The sequence below is a fragment of the Phalacrocorax carbo genome, chromosome 16, assembly GCF_963921805.1.
Source record: "Phalacrocorax carbo chromosome 16, bPhaCar2.1, whole genome shotgun sequence".
Lineage (NCBI taxonomy): Eukaryota > Metazoa > Chordata > Aves > Suliformes > Phalacrocoracidae > Phalacrocorax > Phalacrocorax carbo.
In genome coordinates this window covers 10,534,004-10,551,197 of record NC_087528.1, presented here as the reverse complement: position 1 = coordinate 10,551,197, position 17,194 = coordinate 10,534,004, and the positions used below count along the sequence as shown (strand labels likewise).

At 44.1% G+C, this 17,194-nt stretch overlaps 2 protein-coding genes across 10 annotated transcripts in view; one reads left to right on the top strand and one right to left on the bottom strand.

Annotated features, from left to right (window-relative positions):
* The window catches only part of B3GNTL1 (UDP-GlcNAc:betaGal beta-1,3-N-acetylglucosaminyltransferase like 1), a 135,162-nt gene extending 119,399 nt beyond the window's left edge, over nt 1-15,763 (top strand). For 2 of the 7 annotated variants that reach the window (XM_064467147.1, XM_064467148.1), the window contains exons 10-13: nt 2,080-2,148; nt 3,969-4,043; nt 9,433-9,521; nt 13,444-15,763. In XM_064467147.1, the coding sequence (XP_064323217.1) occupies nt 2,080-2,148; nt 3,969-4,043; nt 9,433-9,513 (225 nt within the window). In that variant the 3' untranslated portion in view covers nt 9,514-9,521; nt 13,444-15,763. Of the gene's footprint in view, nt 1-831; nt 966-2,079; nt 2,149-2,237; nt 2,426-3,906; nt 4,045-9,432; nt 9,522-13,443 lie in introns of those variants that run through there. The other 5 variants (XR_010375452.1, XR_010375453.1, XR_010375454.1 and 2 more) reach the window with 5 other exon arrangements.
* The window catches only part of TBCD (tubulin folding cofactor D), a 132,111-nt gene continuing 125,545 nt past the window's right edge, over nt 10,629-17,194 (bottom strand). For all 3 annotated transcript variants that reach the window (XM_064467145.1, XM_064467143.1, XM_064467144.1), the window contains exons 38-40: nt 16,761-16,870; nt 13,762-13,846; nt 10,629-11,471 (exon numbers count right to left, since the gene is read on the bottom strand). In XM_064467145.1, the coding sequence (XP_064323215.1) occupies nt 11,460-11,471; nt 13,762-13,846; nt 16,761-16,870 (207 nt within the window). In that variant the 3' untranslated portion in view covers nt 10,629-11,459. The remainder of the gene's footprint in view (nt 11,472-13,761; nt 13,847-16,760; nt 16,871-17,194) is intronic.

Sequence of the window (17,194 nt, the reverse complement as noted above, 5' to 3'; positions counted from 1 at the left end):
ACATATAAAGAAGATGGGTAGAGGAGATGCTGGGATGTAGTTTATGGAGCTTGGTCCACACCATCTGATTTTTCAACTACAGTAAAGCATTACAGCAGTTGTGGAAATAGGGCCAGGGATGTGAAGCGTGTTAACTTGTGTTTAAGAGGAAAAAAGAAAGCCTAAGAAAGATCCTGGTTCCTAGTCTTTGTGCTTGAAGGAGTTGCTTGTGTTCACTGCTGCCTAACCCAGCCTGCATCAGCCACAAAGTACTGTCTAGTAACTTCCTAGTACTGCCCTGAAATTCCCTCCTTCCTATTTCCATTATAATGCCTGAAACAGAGGGAAGTGTCCTTAGTGCGACCCCTGCATCAGGGTCATCCAAAGCAAAGCCTGGATCTGCTGGCCTGTAACGTGATTCCTTCAGTCGTACAGCCCCAAAGTGAAAAATTAATGTTGCCTTAACATTCTGTTCTTTATTTCTTTGGGTGCCTGTTTTCAAGCAACCTATTTTCCAGGTATGAATGGCTACCTCTAAGTGGTTCCAAGGACTATCCCTGCCCACCCCCTCAAGTTTATTAGCTGTATTTTCCACATTGACTTTGAATGGTGGTGGTGTTCAGCTGTGTTTGTAGCCCCATGGTATTTTTGTTTGCCTTCACTTTCCACTGAAGTTTAAGGGAAGAAGTGATATTATGGTATTTAAGGATTTAGATACAAAACTGTTCCATTGGGCAGTGGAAATATCTCCAAAGTATTTTTGGTGTAGAAACACTTTTTTATTGCAAGAGAATGGAGCTCTGTCTGGCCGTTGCCTGAGACCACACATAACACACCTCTGTTCCTCTGCAGTTTTGCCCTTGGGCTGTAAAGGTGACGCTCTGCGTCGGGGCGAAGTAGCAACGAAGAATGCAGAAGTTCAGCATTATGACACCAGTGCTCTGGGTCAGCGTTTCCCCTGCGCAAACAGAATGAGGTCACTTTAGGTAAAAGAAAACTATCGTAATCACAGGAGGAAAATGTGTGGGAGAGACTTGTAGACACAGAAAGCAAGCCAGCCTTTTGCAGCCTTCTCTAGCTTAATAAATTAATAAACAGCTGTTTGGCTTTTCAGATTTTCTCAGCAGTAAGTGGTGTTAATCAATTTTTGATGCAACACTTTAAAAGATAGGAAAACTGCTATCCAGCTTTCACCAGAATAATTGATTTCTGCAAGACCTTAACTATCTTAACCGTTCTGCTTCAGTGTAAGAGTTCAGTGTAGACGGTACGAATAGATCCAGAGGAAGTCAGAGGAAAACAGAGCAATGTTTATTTTAAAAAGTCTTCCGAAGTGTTACTGGCAACCTGATGGCTCAAAAATGAGGCCACTGCGTATTTTGGATTGCAGGCATTTAATCTGCCTGCATATTTATGAGGAATGCAAATAAAAAACCATCTGAAATACTTGGCAACTAGGGCTGCAAATCACGCTTCCATAACTACAGTGAGACTAACCAAAATGAAGCGGTAATTATGTGTTTAAACACCAAATCTGCTGAACATTTCAGTTGAAAAATACAAAGTCCAAAACCACAGGAATTCCCGAACCTTTGGTGTGTTGTGACCTGGAATTGAGGCTGGTATTACCAGAGCTTCCAAAGCAGTCGTGCGGCACTGTTACACTGAGGTACCTGGCGCTGCGTCGTATGCTTGGGGCGGGCAGAAAGAGGCAGGCTTGTATTATCCAGCCGTAGGCGTTCAGTGGAAGTGCCCAAAAGAGGAGGCTAGTCTCTGTTTTTAGTTTATGTTAGCATATCGCTGAGGACGAAGTTGGTGATCTCATAGATGTTTTCTCTTATGCAGCCACTTACATCACCTGTTCTCATGTTCGTAAAAACATAACGTGCTCAGAGACAACTGCAAAATCGGGTCATCTCCTTAAGATACACCTGGAAAGGATTTAATAAATGCTTAAGCTCGGTGGGAGGACCAGGGTGCGTTGCCCTCTTCTGGTGTTCGTTCACGCGCCTGTAGCGTCACCTACATAGATGCACTGCAGGGGAAGTATCTGCTGGTAGCAAAGGATGGTATTGAAATGCTCTGCTTCTGTTTTGCCAGGTAATTGCATTCTGTGATGTTGATGAAAAGAAAATAGCAAAAGGATTCTACACTTACGAAGCATCTGAGGTTAGTTACAAGTGCTCTCGCTTTCTTTACTGTGATCTGAAAGTGTTCTGGGAAATGGGGTAAAAGAATACGTCGCTGATCTTCGATAGGGTGTAGCAGCTCGTGTTGGTCAGGAGGCCATGACAGAAGACCAGATAGCTGGGGATTGCTGCTGGAGTGGGAACTACGGAGACAGAGCCATGGACCTCACACTCACTGCAGTCAGTTTAGAGTGACAAAAATATATCTACTCTGAAAGGATTCAGATGACGGGGTAAAACATCACCTTCACTGACAGGTTTTTTTTTTTTCTTTTAAGTGGGAGTAGAACTTTTTTTCGTGATAGATAAAAGTCAAGTGTCTATTAAAGACAGCTTCTGTGATTAATTGTAACCTATCTGTATATTAGTTTCACTGTATCTGAATAAAACTTTGATGGGTTCCTTCGGATACTGAAGTTTAAAGTTTAAAATCAAAATTTAATTTTAAAGCTGTAGGCAGCAATATTTTATTCCCTAGGTAAGGAAGCATGATATTAAGATGGCAATAAACAAACCATATAGAAAAAATAATGTTGTCTTGTTGCACTATTAATCTCCTGGCAGGAATTAGCTCAAGGCCTGCAGTATCCAGATTCAGTCCCTACAGCAGTCGGGGGACAGACAGTTCTGAGTTTCACTGGGCGTTGGGTCGCGCCCTGCGAGCGCAGCCTTGGAGAGCGCGATTTGACATGACAGCGTAGCCCGGCTCACTGCAGGGGTGGTCCGACGTCGCGCGCTGGCCTCGGCCACACACTCCCGCTGCTCTGTTTACAGTGGGTCTAGCATTCTTGTGGCTGCAGGATGATTTGATTCAGTTAGCTGATCTGGCAGAAAGGGAATCCTCAAAATCAAGGGTTACCTTTTGCAAGTTATCTTGTGAATCAAATTACCCAGAGGTTGCACGATCCTTATCTCTGATGGGAGTAGGACTGAGGGAGGGGTAGAGGGAGAGGAGGAGCAGCACCTCCTCAGGTACAGCTTGTGGTTAGACTAGAGTAACTGTAAAACCAAGTCTGTACTGGGAAGCTACTGAGTGTTTTCAGCTGCATGAAAGCAGCCGGGGTCCAGGATTTTGACCTGGAATACTGAGGACTTGCTGCCAGTGCAGTAATACTGTCAGCATCATCGTTACAGATCCTGTGCATTTGTCTTCCTAAGACATAGCCATCCTCTCAGGTCAGTCATAGCGAAGATTGTGCTGCAACCTGTTGTGAATCCTTAGAAAAGTCTGCAGCCTGGATCCATGGTGAAGTCCCACTTGGGCATAAGCCATTTAACAGCTCCCACTGAGAGGGAAAGATTCTCCTTTGTACCCGCTATTGTGCCTGCTCTGATGCTTCTCTGATGGCACAGTAAGCTGATGCAGCTCACTGAAGTGGCAGAAAACCTGCCAGAAAAGAGAAGGAACTTTTTTTTTATGGGGTAGGCTATTAAAGCAGCGTACCTTGCGATCAGATCGAGGAGGGACTTGTTTGGGAACGGGCAAAAAGTAGAGGTTGGGGGTAAGGAAGAGGCAGTGGAGGAGAGGAGTGAGACCTCCTTTCAACAGCAGAAAGCTCTTAATTCAGATCTGGTGTAATGTCTAACTTCGGTCAAAGAAACACAACTGTATTGAAAGACTATGGTAAGGAAATAAGGGGTACTGGAAACGACTGGCAAAATAATGAGCGGAAGCCTGTGACCAGCTGACTATTTAGCATGAGGTCTCAAAATACTTTTCTTCCCCTTTTACTGTTAGCAGCTCCTAAAACTAAGCTGACGAGTGTGTGCCTCTACTGAGTCTACTGCTTCTTCCTGCAGGAGAGACCGAAGCCAAGAATTCCTGTATGTCACTTCAGAGCTGCAACTCCACCTTTCATCATCTGCGTGAAGCTGGTGAGTACCACCGTCAGCCTTAGCTTTATGTGCCTAATCAGCATTTGCTCCTTATGAAATGACATTCCTATTTACTGTAAGGAGCTTCTCCTCGAAGCTTTTACTATGCAACTGAAATGCATTGTAGATGCCTTTTTTTATCAAATTGATTGTGCAGAGTATTTCAGGGATTTAAACCAGCAGTATTAAGTAAAGTAGTCTTAAGAACAGTAAAAGGTACATCCTCTGTAAAGGAGCTTGGATCTGTTTTACTTTCTTGCCTAACAACATCGAGCATATACAGCCAGCCACCTGGCCTCATTTCGTCCTAGTATTTTGCAGCCTTATGTATGCAAAGGCTTTCTTTTTTAAATCAGACCTTAAAAACTGTTTTGGTTGGCGCTGCCAATTCTGAAGCCTCTTCTGTGCCTGGCTGCAGTAACTTTCTTATTTCAAGTGGTTTAATTGACCTAATGACATAACGAGAAGATGATAACCAGCAGTTATTTTGCTGTTATATTTAAAATAGCAAAGTACAGCGTATGGGATAACACAGAAGTTTTAAAGCAAAATAGTAAATACGTTCTAGTTGCAAACGCTCGCAAAAATATCTCTAACAGTAACTGAAACCTGTCGCTACATGTAAACACCGACATTCTAACGCCCGACTAGACCTGGTCAAAGATTGATTAGCTGCATCTCCTCTGGTACAGTCTGCTTTTAACTGAGCACTCCCAACCTTACGGTCAGCCCTGAGATCGTAACTGTGAGTTGTGAAGCCAGCCCAAAAGTACCTTCGGGCATTAGCACCTGCTGATGGTCGATAGACTCTTCGATAAGCTGGTAATATGACAACTAATTTAATTTTTTGTGCTACGTACAATGGTGGGTGGAAGCCTCTAGATGAAACATCTGTGCGACTCGTTACAAAGCACATCTACTTTGTGAAGCCCTTACAGTGAGACTGTTGTACAGCGTCTTGCCTGAAAACTCTGGTCCCCGACTTCAGTTGTGATTTCGGTGTATTTTTCCGCTTACGGCCACTGAGCGTTTTTTACTTGCTGATCACAGAACACTGTAGGCTATAGTATCATTTCAGTAATATGCAGTATTTTCTTTGGAAACACAACTTGACCTACTTGAAACAGTTTCAGAGTTTGTAAAGCTGCTTCTAAAATCTGCCTCGGAAGCAGCTCCCTCTTTCAGTGAATTTAAGGAAGTCAGTAGACATTTGTATGGAGCCAAATCTTTAGAAACTGCAGGCGAGTCATCTCGCCCCTCTCACTTCATGGTTCAGTTACGTGGCGGCTACTGTGGATTTTGGTGTTTTAAGAGCTGGTGGCAAAACCACCCTAGCGCAGAGGTAAAGAAAGATCCACGCGCATGGAGCTCCGGCAGCATTGTGCACTGGGAAAACAGACAGCGCTGCTGATAGACTTGCGTAGCAACGTAGTGAAAGCCCGTCATGGAGCTTACCTTTCTACAGATTTTAAACATGCTGATACCAGTTTGTAACATGAACCTGTGTCATTATAGCATATTATTTAATATTATGAAGACAGAGAATCGGGTTGTTAGAAAAACAAGTTTATAATAAAGAACTGAAACCAAATTTTTCTGTTAGGGCTACCTGATACCCTGTTATCACCTGAGAAACCACAAGCAACCTAAGAAATAAGAACCGTAAATCTATCTGTATCAAAGTGCAGGGAGTGTAAAACCCGGTGGAGAGAGAAGCGGAATCAGAGGGTCTCCGAGTCCTGCTCTGCAACCAACCCTCCTTTTCTCTACCGTTCGGTTTCGCAGCTGGTCTGAAGGAATAGTTTTTAGGCACCTCTTTCAGCTGTTGTCATACTTTCTGTATTTTATTACTGTTAGGAGTCTTCTGGAGGCTGTCAGAGTCTGTGAAATCCCACTCTTACTACTTGCAAGGTTGTGCGTGGATTGAAATGGCCACGGTTTTCAGTAGTAGTTTTGTCATGGAAAGTAGTCTTCTACCAAAACAAAACAAGTTGATAAATGTCTGTGGTTTTAAACATTCAGGTATCCTGTCTGCAGCAGCTTTCAAGCTTCTAGACCTGACCACTAAAGGAAATGGTTTCTAAATGGGTTAAGAAGAGCAGAGCATTGAACTCTCTCATTCATCTGTGTTGATATTGTGCAGGCCAATTATAATGCTGAGGGTTAGTCTTTGCTGTATTTATAGGTTGAGTTTGCCTTGCTTTCTGGGCGGCCCACATCTGAAGGCACAGCTGAAAGCAACACTGCCCACTTGCTTTTCTTTAATCACCTTTTCTACATTCCTTCTGCCAACATGTTTTTTGAAAGACGGAGCACAGGAAAAAGTAGGCTAGGGGATAAGTACGTAAAATATTAAGACTGCATCAAATGAAAAACGTCTTTTTTGCAATACCTGTTGCTGCCTCTCTGATGCTGCTCACCCAGCTTTATCAAATGGCACTGTGCAAAAAATGTTGCTGTTACAAGTTGAAGCCCCAGGCTGATGTGAAAGGCTACGTGGAGACATAAAATTCCTCTGCAAAAAGGGGTGCTATCCTCCTGCACACTGTGGGGGCAAAACCAAAACTCCTGGGTTTGAGAGGTTACAAATGACCTGTATTTTCAAACTATTCAGGGCAAGGAGCTTGCCCCAGCTCTGTGTTTCAGGTCACGCAAGAAGCAAACGCACAAAACCCCAGTGAATGTACGGACATGTCTTGTGTAGAGAGCCGACAGCGCAACAGCTAGAACCTAGCGCCGTGTGGCGTGGAAATGCTGGCAGTTTATGTAAGGCAGAATTAGCTGCAGATCCTCGTAGCTAATTTCTTAAACAAAAGTCATTAACAAATTCCTAAACATCCCAGTCTTCCAAATTTAGCTTTATTATTTACCAACAGAAGTTCATCACCATCCTTCTGAAGAAGAAAGTGTCCTGGGGCCTTATTGTCTTTTATTTTGCAGTTCGTGGTAGGGGATTATTTTTAGTTTTGGTACAGACAAAACCTGCCTGTTTACATGCAGCTCTAAGAGGGGAATTTTGAAGATTAGATATGTTTACTAAGTGGGTTGTTTGCAAGAAACGACTCCGCTGGCCGTGTACTCGGAGCAGTGTTTTTGCTTATTTATTTTTTCAGGCAGTTCCTCCCTCGCTGGCACTGGCATTCCTCTGTTACCATATGAAATCATTTTTGAAGAAGCAGCCATCCTATGTGATCCTCGCTCAGTTTGCGTTTTAAAATGGCTTCACAAAGGGCTGTAGCCGAAACTGCTTGGTGTGCGCGCGCCTAGGCAAGGTTTTGCTGAAGAGAATAAAAGCGCGCCTTCAGCTCGTCGAAACGGTGTAGCAGCCTGCGGTACCACTTCACCGAAGGGTTTGCACTGAGTATTTTCTCTCGCTTTGAGGTAAAAGCAAAACGCTTAGAAATCATGTATTGTGCCCTGTTTTGGCATGGATTCCAAGTGCCTGAAATGAAAGGGATTTTTATTTTCCTGTCGCAGTAATTAAACTAGTTCGATTGTGGAACGTTTTCAGTAAATTTACTGTTAGACCAGTTATTGTAAAACCCTGCCTTGTTCTGTCACCTCAGTCTTGGGCTCTGGGAAGGAGAGAATTGTTCGTAATTCCCCTGCTTTATTTAGCACCTGGGATCTTTTAGATAGAGGGATACAGACAGAGATATGTATTAAAAAATATTTTTTAACCCTTCTTTAGAGCAGGTTCATTTTCAGCAAGCTAAATGCAACTGTTTCGTACCCTGTCCTAACTTGGGCAATCTTGGGTTTATGAAATCATTAGTGGAGGCTAAAGGGCGTAATGAAGACCTACATTTCTGGGTAGAATCCCTGGTGACAGGAGGGGTAAGTTTTAGCAGATGGACCCATGAAGGTCTGGGACCTTGACTGAATTGCGAAACTAGGACCGAGTCCTTCAAGGTATGAAATTTCATCAAGTGTTCTTGATTGCAAGAAGTAAAAAGTACTCAACATCTTTCACAATCAGGGCGTTATCGCTCAGATAAGAAATTGGTTACCTAAGGTGAGGGGAGCCCTTGCTTAAAAAGCCTAGTGCCCCGGGCCCTGTCCTGCCCTTCTCCACATTAGTCATTAGCTATTATTTTTTTAATGGTTAGTAAACATGCGAGCCCAGGTATGATTTCATGACTGGTAGTTATGGGGGTTTTTTGTTGAAGTTCTGGATCAGATTATGTATTTTTTGGCATCGCTAGTGAAAATAGAATATGGCAGGTAGATGGGAATCGTTAGGAGAAAGGGGAGTTAATCTGTGAGCTTGTGGCACAGCGTTGCTGTTTGGGCGAGAGGTTTGAAAGCGTTTCCTTTCCTGTATAAATTCAGGCCACAGAAACAATGCAGAGGTTTGGAGGAGACAGGTCAGCTTGTTTTGTTCCTGGGCTCCCTGCTGATGGCGGTGGCAGCACCCCTCGAGTGGAAGGCTTCGCAGCAGCACCCAGATGCTGTGAGCATGCTTATGAGCAGCCCAGCTGATGGGTCCAGGGTGCGCTGGGAAGCTGGCTGTGCATTCCTCCACGTGAGACTGAAACCTTCGTTTCTGAACTCAGGTTCATTAAAGATCCCACAGCAATCTTTTGAAGCCAGTTATTCCAGCCAAAGCGAGGTGTTCCACCTCCTTTAACTCCACAGTTTCACTTGGTCTCTGTTTTTGTAACTTCCCGCCCTGAACACTTGCCGTACGTTGTTATTGCTGCTCTGGGCCAACCAAAAGAACACGAGCAACCTCCTTACCCACCTCCTAGAGTACCGTGAGCTTTAATTCAGTGCGTTTTTTTTGGTGACGTGCCTGAAGATCAGTAGAATTAAGGACTCCGTGAAGACCAAAGTAGAAGTGCTCAGAAATGCTGAAGTTGGCATGTTTTCTTAATGACATCACCGCCTTGCAAGAGTGCTCATGGAGCAAACCTCCCAGGTTCCTGTTCAGATAACGTAACTAGGGCTCAAAAGGAAACACCTTTAACTGTGCAATATGTTTCAGTTGCTTGATGAAAGGTTTGTTTTGTCAGACAGGCTAATTATTGGTCAAAAATCTACATTTAAAAAAAAAATAATCACTCTCTTGTCAAACTCAAGCCTTGGTCCGCTGGAAACCAGACGGCGCAGCTAGCTCGCTGCAGCGCGGGGCCGAGCACGGCCCTCGCAGCCGCCGCCGCAGACCGCGGCAGCCAACAGCCCCCAGCAAACAGGCTGATTTGAACACTAAAAGTTTTAAACATACACTTCATTTTTGAATGGAAACATTTCTGAGCCTTGGTTAGTTTGTGTTTAGCTCTGCAAGTGGGACTTTCTCCTGTGGTCTGACGAACCAAATTACCAAAACCTGGTACAGCTGGAAATGAGTTTGTCTGGTTGCGCTAATTTGCTTTTTCGCCCCTCACAGGATTTGACAGGTGGAGCATTTGAAACAAACCTGAACATGCTGAACTTGAAGGAAGGGATGGATTATTATCACTTCAACTAAAACCCAAGGTAAGGCAGTGATGCTGAGGCTGTATAAGTCTCTATGTAGCTGTGTGTAGGCACACCAAGTGTTCAGCGGATTAGAAATTTTTAGTAATTTGGGCTTCATTAAATTAGTCTTTGTGCTGAGCAGCCCCTTGCTAAGGGAGGGCCTGGTTACACTAGGGCTAATGCTGTTTGCTCGTTTTGCTATTGCACATCACTTGTTTACCAAACTCAAGGTGATTGTTAAATTGTATTTCTAATTTAAATAACCATCAAATGCAGGCCGTGAGGTTACAAGAGGGCTGTCACCACAGGGAACCCTTAAAAATGCACCAAGCAAAGCCTACAGCCGCGGGCAGCGTACAGAGAGGGTTTCGGTGCTCGGGGCCCATTCCCTGGGGCTGGCTCAATTCCTGCGCCTGGCGCAGCGGCCGGTGCTGGCCGAGGTAAAGCTCTGCCCGGGGCTGGTGCTGAGGGTCAGGTGTGGCATCCGCTGATTCGGGCTGGCTGAGACGTACCGCTGTGGCTGCAGCGGCACCTGCCAGCCCGGCGAGCACATGTGCAGCTGCTCACGCTTCTCACTGCGCCTTCTCCGGTTTTTTTTCAGTAAGCAGGCGTTGCCAACACAACTCCTGTTTTTGTGCAGCAGGGACCTAGAGGTATAACTTCACAAAGCCAACATCATCTGAGAACTTACTAGAAACTTCCATTTTAATGACAGTGTGGCAACATGGGTGGTGGGTTCAGGAGTATTTCCTCCGCCGTAATGCCTGCAGGCAGCCCCCGTGGTGTGAGCAGCCACGTGGCCAGCTCAGGCTCTTGCCAGCAAATAACAGTGCGCTAAACTGAATTTCATCTGCCAGTCCAGGTTGCAAGTATGCTTAAGAAGTACTGAATAATGTAATTTATAGATCTCTTAAAAAGGAAAAAGACTCTTACGAGTGAGACAGGCTGTAGTTTTGGAAAGGAACAGTTGCAGCAGCAGATTGCTGCAGTTTGTAACAGGTATTTCACAGGGAAACCGTCTCGTTTTTAGCACCTCTGAATGAATTTTGCCTTCCTTTCAACTTCTCATAGCCGTATACCTACACACACAGACACACACACAGAGAGCCACTGTTCTACTTGAAATGCTGGGATAGTGGGATTTAATTAGAACCATCAAATAACACAGTGTAGTTAGAACTAACATCATGGTGCCTGTGCATTTGTCCTCCCCATCACCTTAGTCTTCCCAAAGATAAATGTTATAGCCGGGTCATTTTATAGTCAATAAGAAATGGTCTGAATTCCTAGCAGTTGCTTGAAGTACTGAGTCACCTCTGTATTCTTCAAGTCAAAAATAAAGCTTCAGTTCTTAATGCTGGTTTACCACAAAACATTTCCTTGAATTAGTTCTATAAAGAGCTATTACGAGAGGCTTTGCCTTTAGCTGAAGCGAAGCCTGGATTTTTTTGTTGGACTATGACATACTAATGACAGACTTGGCCACAGAGATACTTTATGTTCCGGAAGATTGCATTATCACTAAGCGTTGCCCATCTTAAAAGAATTGTTTTTCAGAGCTAAGAGAGTAATGCGGCAAGTCAGATTTAATATTTCATGTGTGTACAGCAAGCACAGGCTGAATGGCCCCGTTCAGAGCTGTAGAAGTGTAAATCATTGACATCAAAAAACCCAGGTCAACTGTGACAGGAGTATGAAGAGAAACCGCCATCTTGTGGCTACAGATAATGACTTTTAAAACTGAAAACATAATGATTCTTTGCTGCCTTCGTATGGCATATCTGCACAATGCTTTAAGACATCATCTCTGCCTCTTATTACGTTAAATAGCGCGCTTCGCAGCTCGGGCCGAGAATCCAGTTTGTCGGGATGCTGCAGCACAAACTCTTCCAGTCCTAATGGCACCTGAAGGCAGCGCTTCGGTTTGCAAACCAGCAGCCAGTGCCTGCACCGCCGTTATGCTGAATTCTGCAGGAGAGAACGAGAAAAAAGAGGTCACGTCGAGCGGCATGTATCGCTGTTTTAACAGTATCCCAGTCACGTAGTTAAGTAAACTAAATGGAGGAGAACCTACAGCCATACAACGCTGTGATATTTACAGTCCTTTTGAACACCTTAATTTTTAACTACCCTTTAGCAAATTTTATTTGTACAAGTTTTAAAGGAATGATAAGTGTGGATTTCATATGAAATTAGCCTCATTCACCTTTTCATAATGTTATGCTTGGCTTGCTCTCTCGTGTCTCCCCCGTGCTCAGGCCCTGTGAGCGCCTGAAGCAGAGCAGTGTTGTGCTGGGGGAGCACAAAGTGGCCGCTAGCAGGGACATCTGGGCAGCTGTGGGAAGCCCTCCTAGCGCAGCGAGCGTCACTCAGTGAACGCCAGCAGGCGCAGGCTGAACTTTTTGCTAAAAGCTATACTAACTGTGGGCTTGTGCTAAAAGAGGAAGAAAAGGTGCTGCTCCAAATTCAGCCACATCACTTCCAGGTTTCCCATGATACTCTTTGTAACAGTTCCACCTGAAATACCTCTACGTATAATTGGCTATTTCTTATTCCTTGGTTTATATCAGAGACAGTTTTCTGTTCACTTGTCAGGCTTCTCTCAGCCTCCAGTAATTAAGGAGTTGAAATAAGGTGTGTTGAGATCCCTGCATTCATCTGGTAACATCTTATTTTGAACGTAAAACATTTCTATTAAAAAACCTTGAAACAGCAATGCTCGGGGCAACTTTTGCTCTAAAACCAAGGCCTTGTATGGGCGAGGGGTTCAGCTTCTCGTTCTCCAGAAACCACAAAAATGTTAGTTGCCCGTTTCTTACAATTGTGCTAAAAGCAGAAAAACTGCAGCCCTGTCTCGGTAAGACCAGGAAGGTGAGCAGGCTGCTATGGGGACAGCGTGGTGTCTTTGGAGGTTATTGATAGATGGCTTAGGTATGGCTTCTGCCCAATTTTTTTAAAGGTATATGTTTAAAAAAATATATTTTTATATCAATGACAACTCAAAACAAAGGATCTTACATTAGGGGCAGCTTCAGTGCAAAGGCTTATCGGCGGTTACCCAGGAAGACCTGCCCGCAACGGCTTACGTACCCAGCGCGGTGCCACAGGGAGCCAGGTCACCGCGCACGTCGGGGGTGCCGTTAGCTCAGGGCCCCTCCGGGCGCTCCGGAGGGGAAAAGGCAGCGACTGTCAGCTGTGAAAAGGGCTAATGCAGTTCTGAAATGGAACTGTCCAGGGCAACCAAATAATGCTTTGTGGAATTCTAGTCACGAAAATAAATGTAATGGGGTTCAGATATTTTAATGAGGAACCGAAGGGAATGAAGATCCACTCTAGTAGGAAAAACTTCGGGAAGAAGCCTTCATGGGTGATGTATCTGAATTCTAAAATAATTACAAAGGACAAAACGTTCTAGAACTATGAAAGCAGAACAATAAAAATCGCAAAGGCCAAGAATAAGGTGCTATACCACTATTTTTAAGCTTAATCACTTTACAGAATAAATTATGTGCTGTGGATGCCTGTGATACTGGGGCCTCTGTGGATGCTGAGGTACTGGCCTTGGGTCATCAAGTGTTTTCACCTTGTATTGCTCAAAAGTGAAAATAACTTTTCTTTGTAAGCTGTCACGTTAGCACATGTTCCCTAAATCAGCCTCCTCATCGCTGGACAGAGAGGGCAGGAGCCCCTCAGAAACCCCTACCAAAGCGGAGAATTCTGTATTTCCGAAACACTGAGCAGATGGGCAATTCCAAACCTTCTACATGGAAATGAAACAGGACCTACAGGTGGATATACTGCCTGTCATCTTATGAACGTATTAGCTTTTAGATTATATTTGTCCTCTTAGGCACTGTTAGCATTCTGTGGCTTGCACAACCACGTTACAATTTTGTTGTTTAAATTGACTGGGAAGTTTTTATCCTTTTTCTTTCCTCAGAAAAGGCAGACGAACAGTTTCTGAAACATCTGCACTGCATTATCTCATTCTTGCGTTGTGTCTGAGTAAGATGTCACACTACAAGGCTGGAATGTTTTCAAGAACCGAGACTGGAAGAGCTTAAGACAACAGTCTTCAGCAATTCCACATATTCTGGGGTAAGGCGCTCCTCCCGGGGCACACTGACATACCGACGAACCAGCGAAGAACGGCGGCGGTTGCACACGAGTACCCAGGACGTTTGGCGGCACAGTTGGTTTTTTTCTATGCTGCTTTAAAAAAAACGAACCCCCTCAGGAGTACATTTCCATACTTTACCTTGGCTACCAGCTGCGGTCTGGGCACTTGCATGAGGTCGCAGAGATAGTTGCGTGTCTCTCTCACTGCTGGCAGGGCCGCCTCCCTGCGTGAGGAAGTACCTTCCAGTTAACTCAAAAATGAAAACCTGAAGGTGGCTACATTCATACACCTTCGTTAGCTATCCCTTTCCTCATTACGATGTATGCATCTATATTTCATGTCCATTTCAAATGGCAGAAGTTTTTGTTGTGTCACAATATTAAGAATAACGTAACATTTTTGTACCATCTTAAGCCAGATACACCACAAATACCCAGCAGGTCTCCCAGAAGTGGCAGTTACTAGTAAAATGCCCAAGACTGTTCTTCCAGGCTTTTGTATTCCAAAAAAAACCCCACTATTTCATACAACCCTTTTGCCTAGAAGTTCACTAATTTAGTCTCTACATTTATAGCTCCTTTTTGCTTTAGAAAACTTCATATCAAGAATTTAAATAAATGGCACGGGATTTGGAGAACATCCTGCAATCTATAGCAGCTTTCTCCTGAAACAGGAAATCCCGTCCCAAAACTTGTGAGTCTTTTAAGAAGTTTCTGCAATAGCGTGGTGTCCCCGAGAGAATTCCCCACGAGCTGTCAGTTACAAAAAGCCCCAACTGCCAGAAATCCATACAGGCGACATTCATTCTTTTCCATGTTGTAAAAAGTGACCCCTCAGACTAACTGGAACGCTGAGAGACTGCTAGGCTTACTCGCCAACGCAGCTTTATTTTGTTTTTCGTAACAACTGTAAATGGGCTATTGAAAATGTAACTCTCAGCACATAAACAGAGTCCAAAACTAGAGAGACAAAGCATGAAGGGCAAGATAGAAATAATCTGCACTTTGGGGGTTTTTTAACCACCCTGGACAATTTGTCATGTTCAATACTGGACACCTTGCTGTAGCTAAAGAAAAGTTATTATTTAGCGTAATTGGTTTAAACTCTGAATTACACCACTGTATGCCAAAGTCTCTGTAGTTCCAACACAGAACAAATACACGTATGCCAGTAATTATCATCTTCCCCAAATATTCATTCTCGTTTGGCTTCCTGATGTTAATGCTTATTGTAATTCAGAATTTACTGTGCTTGCTTTAGCACTGAGAGAGCTTGAGCATAACAAGCAGCTCGCGCTGACACTCAGCCATGACTTCAAATATCTTCTTTTGTAAACAGTTCAAATCTACCAAGATAAAACAATTAAGGTTTAAGTAAACTCGCGCTTCATCTTTCATCTTAGTGCAGTGGACATACTGCAACGGGGAGCTTAGAGCGGGGCCTGAACCAAGAATAAACCAGGCAGCCAGTCACACCTTAAAAACGGCAAGGTGAAAATAGAGTATTTACTTTTCTGAAGTGGTTTTTAGGAAGTATTTTGCTTTGGTTTAGTACCCCGTTTCTGAGCAGAGCTGTGCTACTGCTGCTTCTTCTGTAGCCATTTGGTGTGTACCACTTCTAATTTTGGTACTGTAAACATCCCTCTGTGACAGCGGTAATCTGATCCTGCTCGCTTGTTTCTGTTAACAAATTCTTTCTGCAACTTCTGAGCCAGCCTGCTCTTAAATTCGCATTTCATAAGCGATCACTGAATCGCACCAAACATGACACTCGGCATCCATGCGTAGTTAAGCAAGTCATTTTAGCAATAGGCAGGACTTTTGGTAACCAGTTCTTTAAATCTGAGACCCTTATTCTACTTTTGTACTGGAAGATTCAGAAAAATAGAAGCAGCCACCCCGACAGTGACAAGCTTCATTTTCTTTTCCCAAATATGAAGTTATTTAAGCTCAAGCACAGACATAAAACAGAAATTAAATACAAGTTAAATAATGTAAGCGTGCAGTCTGAAAATATGTAAACCATGACCTTACAGTGTATTTGTTCTTTGAACATGTCTAGGTTAATTTTATTTCCATGAAATGTCAATGAAGATAAAAAGCCATTTAGGATGGTGACTAAATAAATTTATTTTTAAATATCTTTTTATTCTCATCTCTTAACTTTGACTGCTGTTTGAGGCCGGGTGTTGGGCTACTAGACCCATGACCCGGGAGAGTTGTCTGTAACAAGGAAAAACATTTAACGTGGCAGCAAAGCTAATAAACTCATTAGTATCTGAAAACTAATATTTCCTCAAATATCTGAAACCTGGAGTCTTCTGCAGACTCCGCCAGGTGACCATAAAGCACAATGCTAAAATTTGCAGAAGAGGGAAAAACAGCGCCAAAATTCCGGTGCGCATTCCCTGTCCTGTCACTGGGGCGGCGCTGCCAGAACCCGCTCGCCCTGCGCCCCGAAGGCCCTTTGCCGCTTTGGTGAATCCTGCTCATGAAGAACAAGACCCCCCCCGCGCTCGGATGAAGCCGACGTTAAAGGTAACAGCAGGTAAAAAACAAACCTACATTATATAAAAGTGGTCCTTTAATGCACGCAGTCGTACGCCTGGGAAACGGGCAAACTGTTCCAATTCAGAATATTTGCTTGAATACAGCGTTTGTAGCATGTTGGGCAGTTACATTTCATGGGAGATTTGAGCTGTTCTGCTAATTCTGTTGTTTTCCAGCTTGCCGAGATCCTTCCTTTCCCAAAATCCTGCCAGTGCTCCTAAATGCCAAGAAGCTGTCTGTGCAGTTGAAGTTTGACTGTTTGCACAGCCCAGTCGCTCTCTGTTTCATGGAGAATTTCCAAGAGCTCCTCCCTTTTCATGTTGTTATAAAAATACAGATATTTTTACTTTATCTGGTGGCGAGTTTATACATACCGCTTCCAGCGGGACAATGTACTAGATCGTTCTTTAGAACAGAAGAATTCTTTTCAGCAATGCTTTTCTGGCCTAAAAGCGATAAATAGCTAAATCTGTGGTCTTGTTTCATAGCGCTTCCCTGCCATCAGCTCTCAAAGGCGTGGCCTTTTTAACTTCAGCGGTACAAACATCATTTCAGCTCTTATTAGTAACTGGCAGCAAAGTCACTTACCAGTTGGTATCGCTGAGTATGGTCATAACCTCCTCCACGACGGCAGGCTCAGCCACATCGCTGTAGGTTATCAACATTTCGTAAACCTGACTGGCTGTCGTTTTCCGTATCTACGGGGAAGAGGCAGAGGAACCGTCAGTGCCCTCCAGAGCCCGGTGCGGAAGAGCCCGCCGGTACCGGCGCTGCCCGAGCCTCCGCTAGCCCTTCGCTGCAGGAAGGGGCTTCGGTTCTGCACCGCACGGAAATTCACGCTACTACAATCAGTATATTTTCACTAAACTTCTGCAGGGTTTCAGGTTAAGATCTGTCCCCCACAGGGAATGAAGGCAAATGTTTGCCAACGGCCCGACTGGAGCATTTCTTTTCTTGAAGTGACTCACCGAGCCAAAGTCTGGCTCTACCTTGGGTTGCTGTAGGCCCACAAAACAGATCGG